Source organism: Echinops telfairi, unplaced genomic scaffold, assembly GCF_000313985.2.
Source record: "Echinops telfairi isolate 266 unplaced genomic scaffold, ASM31398v2 ScPeMD7_7424;HRSCAF=8462, whole genome shotgun sequence".
Classification (NCBI taxonomy): Eukaryota; Metazoa; Chordata; class Mammalia; order Afrosoricida; family Tenrecidae; genus Echinops; species Echinops telfairi.
The window spans coordinates 14,033,575-14,045,770 of NW_022111324.1; the positions used below are offsets into that span (position 1 = coordinate 14,033,575).

The 12,196-nt window shown below is 40.2% G+C and overlaps 1 protein-coding gene across 1 annotated transcript in view; it reads right to left on the bottom strand.

The window, feature by feature from the left end:
• The window catches only part of SLC9C2 (solute carrier family 9 member C2 (putative)), a 91,509-nt gene that overhangs the window by 56,619 nt on the left and 22,694 nt on the right, over nucleotides 1-12,196 (bottom strand). The window contains exons 4-8 of the mRNA XM_004706822.2: nucleotides 11,169-11,334; nucleotides 10,814-10,930; nucleotides 9,126-9,287; nucleotides 7,111-7,210; nucleotides 3,282-3,425 (exon numbers count right to left, since the gene is read on the bottom strand). Coding sequence (XP_004706879.2) covers nucleotides 3,282-3,425; nucleotides 7,111-7,210; nucleotides 9,126-9,287; nucleotides 10,814-10,930; nucleotides 11,169-11,334 — 689 coding nt within the window. The remainder of the gene's footprint in view (nucleotides 1-3,281; nucleotides 3,426-7,110; nucleotides 7,211-9,125; nucleotides 9,288-10,813; nucleotides 10,931-11,168; nucleotides 11,335-12,196) is intronic.

The window sequence follows — 12,196 nt, forward strand, 5'->3', positions numbered from 1 at the left end:
GATCACAATGATGGATACATAACTGAGGTAGTTAGTTTATTGTGCCAACCTGGCCAATAAACACATGTGGGGTTAATTGAAGGACTGGGGGCTAAATGGCTCAGTGACCCTAGCCTTTTCGAGTTCTCGGGTCTCTTGCTTTGTGATGGTTGGACCAGGGTGCAGATGCTTAGCCAGTTCCCTGATTCAGCTGGCAAGGCTCACTTCCTGCAAGACATCCCCAAGGAGAAGCCACATGGACCTACCCCAATGCAGCCCTGGGTGCTGGAGCAGCCATGTGGAAATGCCTGCCAGCGCTGAGATGCTTGCACGTTTTCCCCCTGCAGTCGGCATCATTGCATTTGTTTAGTAAGATGGAGGACAACTTTGTGGATTGGTGTCGGATACATGGGTTAATGTTGGAATTGTGGGCTTGGGCAGCACTGAGTTGGGATGTTTTCTTGATATGCACTTAACCTTTATATAAAACTCTCTCTTATATGTGAGTTTCTGTGGATTTGTTTCTCTAAAGTACCCAGACTAACACAATAACCCACCCACCCACCCCCGCCAGACACACACACAAGTGGGATGAGTAACAGAAATGTGGGTAAAGGGAGACAGAGAGCAGTGTAAGATACAAAAATAACAGTAATAATATATAATTGATCAAGGGTTCACAAGTGTGGGAGGATGGGGGAGGGAGGGGAAAAAAGAGGAGCTGATACCAAGGGCTCAAGAAGAAAGAAAATGTTTTGAAAATGATGATGGAAACATGTGCTTGGTACAATTGATTTATGGATTGATATAAAAGCTGTAAGAACTCCCAATAAAATGATTAATAAAAACATTAAGAGTAAAACTGTGTACCTAATTAAAAAATCTGGACAAACTCAAGGACCCTAATATAAAGCATAGGCAAACTATCAAATATTACAAAACACACATCTGAAGACAAAATAGATGACTGGGACCTTCTAAAAATAAGATACTTAGGTGCATTAAAAGACTGTCAAAAGAGTCAAAAAGGAATCCACATTCAGGGTGGGGCATGGGATTGGCAATGACATATCATGGCAGGGACTATATAAAAAAGCTACAGAAAACTGCGACACCCACCTCAGTATGGAAAAGAAATGAGAAGCCCAATTAAAAATGGGCGGAAGACAGAAACAGACAGCTCAGTAGTGAAGACATCCAGCTGGTCAACAAGCATAGGAACAAATACTCAAAACCATGAGCCGGTCAAGAGCTACAAAGCAAAACAACAATGAAATACCACCTCACACTGGCATTAATAGTAAAGTTAGAAAGAAAAAAATAAAATAAAACTCGGCAGAGAGTACAGAGCGATTGGAACCCTCATACACTGCAAAGCAACCCATCACTTCCTCAAACAATTGAGACTAGAAATACCATTGGACCTAGAAATGCCTTTACTTAGGCTCTACCCTAGAGAAATAAGAACCATAACATATATGCCTACCTGTGTTAGTCTCAGTACTATTCACAATCGCAAGAGACAGGAAACAACCGAAGAATGGATAAATAAACGTTGGTGTGTACACACACAAAGGAATACAACACACGGTTAAAGAACATGGATGACACTGTGGAACAGATCTGGAGAGCTGAATGAAGTCGGTCAATCACAAAAGAACAGATAGTGTATGACACAGTTCTAACAAAAGAAAAAATAAGATCAATGGTTTTCATACCAAATTAAGATAAAGGCTTTTCATACCCAAAGAAACAGACGTTGATGGTTGCCGGGGTGGGAGGGAAAGGAGGAAAGGGAACAATAAGCTAGAGGGTAGGCAGGTATTCACTAGGGAATGGGAAAGATAGGAGTCTGCAAGAGGAGAAGAGGCAGGAAAAGACGGAGGGACAGAACAAGCTACTGAGAGGTTAGTTAAGTAACTTGTTTAAGCTGCTGAGTTAAAAAATGATGATCTTAAATGTAAACCCCCATATAAATTCACAATAAAAAGGTTTTTTTAATTGACCAATTAAATAAGAGGTCTTCCCCCTTTAAAAGCATTTAAAAATTTAAATAGCATATATGGGTGCTAGAGCAATATGTGGTGAAGAAGCGAGATGATGCCTGGCTATCAGAAAGAATAGTGCCTGAGGTCTTTCAGGCCCATCTTCAAACAAGCAGCATCAACTAAGTCCATGTGGAAGAAGCACATGAGCCTGTGTGATTCAACAATGGTAAGTAATAAAACCAAATAAGAATAGGGAATGACAACAGAGCATATATTGTGAACACTCAGATTGCAAAAGGCTATGGGTGACAGTGAAAGCCGAAAATCCATTTGCAGGGTCCCCGCATCGATTGAGTCTCTGGTTAATCCCCTCTTAACATAGTCTTGGGATGTGAGCAGCCTTGCCGTCAGAGAGATAGCATTGTAAAGTTGATAATGGCAGATATGCTTAGGTTAAAATGTAACACCTTCTCATCGTCTCCCTTTTGAACCATTTTTAAGTTGTTTCTATTTTTAATGTTCTCTGCTTTCTTTGTTATTGAGGATTTTCTAAGTTTTGTTTGTTTGCTTTCTGTTTGTGTTTTGTATGCCTTTCTGTACATGAAATCCAAGATAGGTAGATGTATAGAGACAACTGTATAGGACCGTGTAGAACTACCTCTGTGGCTTCTGGGACTATAAATATTTACAGGAGTAGAGATCCTCCTCTTCTCCCATGGAGCAGCTGCTGGTTTTAAACTGCTGAACCTTCTGGCTACCAGGCCAACTTGTAACCCACTAAGCCACCAGGGCTCCTTCTTGTGACTTCCAGGAAGTCTATATAGGGTTTTCGATGGTACATCTTAATGAGAGCAGATAGTCTTTTCTTCCTCCCAAGGAGTGACTGATGGATGCAAGTCCCTGACCTTCCAGTGAGCAGCCCAATGCCTAAGCCACGTGCCTCCAGTGATCATTATTCTGAGCAGCGGTCCTCAGATGTTAAAATGCAAACGAATCAGCCAGAAACAACAGTTTCTTGGATCTCATCTTCAGAGGTTGGTGTGGGCCCATAAATGTGCATTTCCATCAAGCGTGGGGGTGATGTGGATGCTGGGGGTCTACCTATCTTATTTCACAGGTGACGAGTAAGCGGGCTTTTCTCCAGGTGCATAACAAGCTAGCGGCAGTGTTCACAAAAATGCAAGTTTTCTGACTTCATGTCTAGACGTGTTTTCGTTTTGTTGGGTTTTTTTGCTAAACTCCACTGTCTCCGAATTCTAATTCTGGGCTTGAGAACCTACATTTGGCAAGAAAACATTAAAATAGAATTCTTACCTGACAGCATTCAAACTGACAAATATGATGAAAATGAAAACTATGGTGTGAAAATGAAAAACGCTTTGCTCTCCACATCCAATCACAATACCAAAAAAGGTATATATTAATTGATGGTATACTGATGAAAACATCATAAAGAACCTAGGATACATGAAAGGAAAATCATATTTTAAACAAGGCATTTCAAAAATAGTGAGCTTTTCATATAAAAGTCATTCTTATCTTAGCGGAGGCCCTTGTCTCCATCACTGATACTGTCAACATAGAAAATATAGTTTACTGAAACTGAAAATACTCATCTCTGTATCCCCCTTGTTCTCACCACAATCCTTACAGGTTGACCCTCACAGCAGGGCAGTAAGAACAAGGCTTCCCGGGATGGTGCTAGGTCAGAATCTCTGTGGGTGGCAGGTGTGTCAACCTTTAAAAAGCAAGCTCTTGCTCATCTCTGCTTAAGAACCAGAGTGATGTAGGCAATTGGTCCAGCAGAGGGCTGTCTCCAGTAGACAGGAAAGCAGACAGGAGTGACTTGCAGAGAAAGGGAAAGCACTTGCCAATCTCAGAGAAAGAAGCTGTGGAGAGAGCATCACGCTGGAATCCTGAATCGCTGGTAAAGTGATCTCTAATCCCATGTCCTCCAGGAAGCCATCCTAAACACTTAGAGGAAACAACCCTCTCTGCTGGACCAATTGCCATGTCTATTTCTCAAGGATCAGCTGTCAGACTATGAAATGCAATCCTGCTATCATTCAACCTGGGTCTAGGGCTGCTGAAAGGAGGCACCTGAGTAAACTTGACTTGGCAATAGCTCCAAAAGATCACCTTGACCTGACTGAGCAGGCCAGGGCACCGTAGTAAGGACATAGGGCTGAGGTTGGGATTAGGTCTCACCATAATACATGTTCTATTTTGGTTTCAGGTATTAAGACACCTGGGCCTGGGTCAGGTCTGTCTTCTAAAAGCAGTTCTCAGGTCCTGTCTACTCGTTCTCCCTAGTAGGACTTCTCCTTTCAGCTTACTGGGTAAGTGTGTCTACCTCACAAACCAGTCTCCTTACAAGTGGATCTCAAGGTCTACTCCTAGAAAAAGTATTGGGATTCACCGACTTTCATAGTCCCAGATCTAACATGGGCTTTCCAGGCCAGAGAAAACATAAAGGAAGAATTGGTTAAGTAGATGAATGACTAAGGTACCAAATTAATAGAATAGAAATTTTTCCTGATGCTGTCAGAAAGCATTACTGAGATCAAGAAACTGTCCAAATTCAGACACCACTGGTCTTTTTATGAGCAAGTTACTCTCAAGCAATTGGATTTTATAAATGAGTAAAGCTGCACTCATACACATGAAAAATTAAATATAGGTGGCAATTTTTACTTGCCAGAGACATAAACAGATAGATGATAGATAGATGGTTGATAGATAGATAGATAGATAGATAGATAGATAGATAGATAGATAGATAGATAGATAGATAGATAGATAGATAGATAGATAGATAGATAGCAGGTAAGCAGGGAATGCTACATAGTTGAAAATTAGGAAAGGTGTGTGTCAGGATTGTATCCTCTCACCATATTTGTTCAATCTGTATGCTGAGCAAATCATCAGAGCAGATGGATTAAATGAAAAATAATGTGGCATCAGGATTGGAGGAAGGATTATTAATAATCTGAGCTATGCAGGTATGCAACCTTGCTTTCTGAAAGTGAGAAGTACTTGCAGCACTTGCTGATGAAGTACATGACCTGCTGCCTTCAGTGTGGATTACAGCTCCATGTAAAGGAGACCCAAATCCTCACAAATGGACCAACAGGTGACATCATGATAAATGGAGAAAAAGTTGAAGTTGTCAAGGATTTTGTCTTGCTTGAATCCACAATCAATGGTCACTGAAGCAACAGTCAGGAGATCAAACAACAGATTGCATTAGGTAAATCTGCTGCAGAAGGCCTCTTTAGAGCACTGAAATGCAAGGATGTTACTTTGAGTACCAAAGTGCACCTGACCCACGCCCAATTTTCCATTGCCTCATATGCAAGTGAAAGTTGGATATTGAGTAAGAAAGACTGACAAAGAATTGATGCATTTGCATTGTGGTGCTGGAGAAGATGATGGAAACTACCACGGACTGCTAAAAGGACAAATGGATCTGTCTCAAGAGAAGTACAACCAGAGGCAAGCATGGCAAGACTTTGTCTTATATACTTTGGACATGCCAAGAGAAACCAGTCCATGGAGAAGGGACCTCCTGCTTGGTAAAGTGGAAGGGCAGCGACAAAGAGGAAGGGTCTCAATGAGTTGGATGGACACAGTGGCTGCACAATGGGCTCAGGCACAGGAACAATTGTGAGGGTGGCACAGGACCAGGCAGTGTTTCCATCTCTTGTGCACAGATCACTATGGGTCAGAACAGTGGCACCTAACAACAATGACAATTACAACCACCCGTCACTGGCATTTGAAAAGGGATAGGATTTTGAAACACTAAAGAGAAAGAGATGGAGAAATAGGAGAACCTATCTCAGAATAACAGATTGGTTTTGTTTTTGCATTAAATAAATTAACCTTCACTGGGAAACTCAGTATGATGGCTGATTGTTCTCATTTTTACATTTGCTTTCATCCTGTCTGTGTGTGTGTGGGGGGGTGGGTGTTCTACAGTAGATTATCTGGTGCCAACTAACTCTAAAGCAATTCTGTAACCTAGAAGAGTCTCCTAGAGAATGGTTAAGTTATTTGTCTGGGAAGACAAGCACATGGTTTTCCCTCTGTCTAGATTTCCATGTGACCAGGGATCAAGAGAAGGACAAAGCTCGGGTGGTGCTCCACCCTTCTGTGATTTCGCTTTTCCAGTGTAGCAAAGGCACTGTCACTGTAACACTAAGGCACTGTCACTCAGAAACGGCGTGGGGAAATGAAATGATTAAGATCTTTGTTTTTGTTTTGTTTTTAACCTTCACAATTCAAAGTCAAATTTTGTCAAAGCGTTATGTATGGAGAACATTTTGATTTCTAAGATAGTGATACATTATCCTGTATAAAATATCACTTTATGTCCATAATTTTTACTACTTTAAGTTATTTTCGAATCTAAATTATAGTAAAGTTAAAAGGCAGGTAAAGCTTACAAAAATGGGATTTTATTAGTGTCCATGAAAGCAGTCCCCCATGAGAGTGAGAATCCAGTTTGCCGAAGGCTATGGATGACAGTGGGAGCCCAAGCTACATGTGTGGGATCTCCATGGGAAAGAAGCCTCTGATGATCTCCCTCTGTCCATGAGAGGGGGATGGTACCAAACAGAGTGCCTTGGAAAGATGACTATGAAAGATCAAAAGGATAAATCTGACTGGAACAGTTAAAACCTTATCAGTTGATCCCCCCTCTGATTCACATTAGGACCAATCTGTTTTTCAAGATTTCATGTCTCTTTTGGTTTCTATTTGTTCATATTGGGGTTTATCTCAGATGTGTTGCCATTGGGGGGTCACCTTCTTGAATATTTGTTACATGTTTTTCAGTATATGAAACCCAGAACTGATGAACCTATAGGGACAGCAAGTAGAATAAGGGTTTCTGGGGATGGGGAGGTGGGGGAGTGCAGCAGTGGTGGTGCGCGTCATGTGTAAAAAGGAACTGATGTCAAGGAGCTCAGGAAGGAAAAGAATGCTCTGAAACGATTGTGGTAGCAATGGTATAATGCTCCTCGATATGATTAAGCTATGGAATGGAATGATATCTGTATTAACTCCCAATAAAATGCTTTTGAAAAAAAAAAGAGAAACTTATGTGAGAGATATACGAAGTACACAATAAGAGACTTACTTAGTAATTATGAACTCCATGTTTGGTTTAAAATTTAAGGAATTTAAATTCAGTCCTATAGTGACTAAAGTAATAGTGCCCGACATTCTGAAAATTTCCACTGAAAAGAAAAAAAGACAAATAAATTTAAGTGCATTTATCTTGAGGAAAAAATTGGTGGGAAATTCAATTGTATTTCTTGGAAAGTTGCTTCAAGGGACTGACCTAATCTTGTAGAGCAGAAGCCAGCAATGTTTTTCTACAAAGGGCCCGCTCGTAAATATTTAGTCTTTGCGGGCCATACAATTCCAGTTGTAACTACCCAACTCATTTGCTATAGTGCAAAATCTGTCATAGACAATGTCAAAACAAATGAGTGTTCAATAAAACTTTATGAACAATGATATTTGAATTTCACAGGTTATCAAATATGCTATTTTTGATGCTTTCCTCAATCATTTTAAATTAGCAACAACATTCTTAAAGTGAACAATAACAGCCCTTGGGAGCATGCTCCTGACAGCAATCAACTCTACAAGATTACATGGGCAGCATTCATGCAAAACCCGTGTTGAGGGCAGGAAGCAGCAGGAAAGATGGGCGGATGGAAAGGAGAACCCAGGAAAGACGTGGGAAGAGTGCTGTTACACTGGGGAGATGGCAACCAATGTCATGAAACAAAAGGACGATAATTTGTTGAGAAAGAAACTAATTAGCTTTATAAACTTTCTCCCAGCTAACAATATATTTTTAAATAATTTTAGCTTGTGGGCAGTACAGACACAGGCAAGTTTGATCGTGGGTATTAGCTGAGCAGCCCTTGTGGTGGACCATCGCTGAGGGCTTGGCCAATGGGAAAAGGAGCTTCACGACCCCTGCCCAGCACCTCAGGGGCGTCTCCAAGGTGCGCTCAGGGCTGTGGTCTGAGCCTGGCGCTTCCTTGGCAATTCGGTTCCTAACGCCTGCTTCTCTTTCACCTGCGATCAAAATCTGTCATCCAGTTGACCCTCACCTCAAAGAACTCATTGTCAAGTACAAAAGATGGAAAGATGTAATGTTCTTAAGTTTTCAGCAGACACTTAAGACAGCCACAAAAGCTTCCTAGGCGTGGGTGGGAAATTAAGAAAGAGGTAGGAAATGAGTAATCAGTGGATTTGTCTGCAATTTTGCTGATTCCCAGTAGTAACATCCAAGTGGCAGCTTCTCTGTACAGAGGCTTTCGACTCCTGTAAGAGTTACAGTCTCACAAACTCACAGGGGCAGTTCTAGCCTGTCCTTCAGGGTCGCTGTGCATCGGCAGTGACTAGGGCCAGTGAGTTTTGCTTGGTTCGGTTTTGCAATTAACCTCTTCAGACATGGATCTCTTCACAGGGTAACAGGTGTCCCGCTACGGGAGAGCGGAAGTAAAATTGGACAGTTTGGCCATCGTTATCCTGGCTCTTGGGGACTGGCAACCTTAAGCCAACAGAGCCTTTCATCTCCAATGTAGACTAAGGAGGGATTGCTGCAGGTCCACCATGGCGGGTACTCTGCCCTCGGCAACTACCCCATCATCCCGCTTCTGTTTCAGTCATTATCTTATTTCTCCCTCTCTTTTTCCTGTCTCTTTGCCTCAGGTAAGGGCCACCATGTTTACAGTCCTTTCACTTCTGAAATGCAGGCGGTTGGACTAGAAATGACCTCAGCATCTCTCCCAACTTCCCCACTGCCAAGATGGGAAGCTGCGAGTCCCAGCTGGAACTAGCTCCGGCGGTTCCCCTTGCAGATGACCGCTGTCTGTCTGAGAGCAGAACCTCGGGGAGAATCAGCGAGTAATTCCAGAAGAGAGCCCAGGGGAAAGGAGATGGAGTGGAAATGAAGGGGCTAGTGAGAGACAGGAAGACCTAACGGTGGCAGAAACATAACAGAAAAGCCACAAACGGAGTGGGGTGGGGCGTTAGGAAAAACCCACAGGATCAACATCAGAAGAAAATAAAGATGGATGAAGTTCACCTCCAGAACAGGTTTGTTTTGCTTTGAATCTGTTTCTGCCTTACCAAAATAGAAAGTCACATACACCATTGAAAAGCAGAGGATGACATTTGTCAGCGTGTTGCTTAAAAGGTCCATCAATATACACTGGACGATTTTTGCAGACACAAATCCACATGTTGTGCTTCCAAAAATATACAAAACGATACTTATGAATGTATCAAGCTCTAGGAAGGAAAAAAAAGATTTGAGTTAAAATGTTTGTTCTTTTGGTGATGGTATTTGGGTCTGTCCATTTTAGTTGGTTCTTGAGATTTTGAGGGGGGACCGTGTTCTCCAGCAGATGGGAGTTTCCAGCAAAGGCCTAGAGACAGAGGCCCTGTGGGGCGATCTTTCCCCTATAGTCTTCAGCTTGGAGTTTCCTGTCCAGGCAGCAACCTCAAATGCCCTCCGGAGCCTGGCTGCCCGGGCACACAAGGGGAAAAGCAGGTAACAGGCTGGCAAGTAGATGTCTAAGCCAAAGACATACAAATTCAAAGTTTGATAAACTATGTTGGAGCCAAGGAAAACACACCCAGTGTAGTTGTCTCTGCCAACCTACAACCAACTTCTGGCTCCTGTCCCTGTCCAAAATAGCATTTGAGAAATACAGAGGGGAAGATGATGTAGCCGTAATAACTCAGAACACTGTTGACATTTAGTCGGCAGATAGCAAACCATGCCAAGGATAGTTAAGATAAAAAAGTCTTCCCTGCCACAAATGCCTGGATATCCCCCATTGAAAACTACTGTAAACCAACAAACTCCTTTTTTCTGTTAATATTTTTCTCCTTTAAATACTTCTTCCCATCCACCATTATCACATGGATGTATTAAGATATATAAGATAATACAATATAAAAGAGTACAATTGTAATATGTTGTATTATTCTTTCTAATTAACAATATATCATAATAATATATTTTATTAGATATTGTATGATAGATTATATTAATATTATATATTAATTAAGATTATATAATTAATTTTATTGTATGATATATTATAATATAATGATATATTATATAATTAATTTTTATTGTGTGATATATTATGATATAATGATATATTATATTATTAATATAATGTAATTAATATAATATATTGCATATATTATTAACATATTAGCTTTGCCCTCTTCATGGTATGGATTAGCTTCCCCCACCCTATTTCTTTTCTGATAGTACCACGTTTTTTTCTATAGCGCCATATCTAACAAAACAATATGCTTTATATTTCTATGAACTTTGACCCCACAAACAGGGCTATTTTCATGCTTAGCACCAGACTATCCTGTACTACTTGAACCATTCTGTTTTCTCTCTTGAGACTAATCCAAGACGAAGCCAATGTTTATTAGCATCCATTCATTTAATTCCAGATTGATCCAAGAAAGACACTATGTATGAGCTAGCTAACCCAAACGCCTGTGGCTGTGCATGCATGCACACACACACTCGTTGAAAGAGCTGCTATATTTGTTTAAGTTCTTTCTTCCAAATACTTCCAAGAAAACATATACATGTTAATTATTTTCTTTGGATGTAAAAGGAAAGGAAGGTTTCACTTGATGTTTTATGTTAACCGATCCAAGAGAAAAGTATAGAAGTTGCAGTAAATTTAAGATATATTGACTACTTTTTAATTTTGATATGAATTAAGATGCACCATATAAAAATGATTTTAGAAAATATGCAGAAGAAAAACTCCTACCATTAAATTCGGAAAAGTGAACCTTAATAATCTGAAAAAAATCAAAAAGAACAGCTACTATACTGCACATGAACAAAGATTCTCCTCGAATGATATCAATATAGATTTTGGAAACACCTGGAAAAGAAACAAATACAACTCATTGTAGTACATAAAAATTATGCTCTTGCCCCAGAAACAAAAGTAGAAGTGATGGAACACTAGGAGGGGGGGGGGCGCGGAGGAAGGGAGTAAGGAAGGAGGGGGCAGGAGAGAGAGAAGAAAATCAGGAGAATGAGGAGAGGGAGAAGGAGAATGTAGCAAACGTGCCTGGGATGGGGTTTGAAGATAAGAGAGAGAATTAAATCTGACTTACCAATAGTTTGCAGTGGATTCACAGAATAAAGAGGATCTATGCTGCTGAGGGTCAAGCTAAAGAATATGGAAGACTGTAAATCCCACGAGTCTTTATTAAACTTCATAGCCACATATCCAATTACGGCAACAGACACAGAAAAGCTAATGAACGCAGTTAAGAAGACCTGTGAAACCAATTCAGATCACAGTGTTAGATTTCACATCTAAAAAATGTCATCACTTTTTGTAATGTCTTTATGTCCTAAGAATCTCATCTATTTTGTATAATTACACTGGAAGATAACTTTAAAAAGTATTCTAGTTTCATTATCTATTCAAAGAAGCCAACCTTTCCAAACTCATGGGGTTATACTTTATTGTTAAAAGAACCAATCAACAATATTCCTTGTTACTATTAATGTTTAATAGTTTTTAACATCAAGATATTCTTAAAACAGAATGTAAACTGCAACCACTTTTGTGTAAAACATTTCCTGTTTTTTTCAGTGTTAAAAATAAATCATTAACAGAAATGGGCACAAGAAGGAAGAAAATATTCCAAAGTTGATTGTGGTAATAATTTCAAAACCCTTCTTAATATGAGTGGACTATTGAATTGCATGATATGTTAAATATGATATGTTAAAGTCATTAGTGACTCTGCATCCAGTAAGTGAAGCAAAAACCAAGCTCACTGCCATCAAGTCCACCCTGACTGCAGACCTTGTATCTGCGCCCTTACCCTGGCCTTCCTTTGTTGCTAATTCCTTAAATCTTAATTGCTTTTTAATCCTGAAAGATTAAACCGCACACTTTTCCAGAAAAAAATGAAACTGAAACCAAAATTTTAATATATATTTGTTGCCCACATCATTCTCAAAACATTTTCTTTCTACTTAAGCCCTTATAATAGGTCCTCATTTTTCCCCTCCCTCCTGGGCCCCCTATGAATTCTTGATAATTTATAAATTATTATTATTTAGTCATGTTTTACACTGTCCGACGTCTCCCTTCATCCACTTTTCTGTTGTCCGTCCCCCAGGGAGG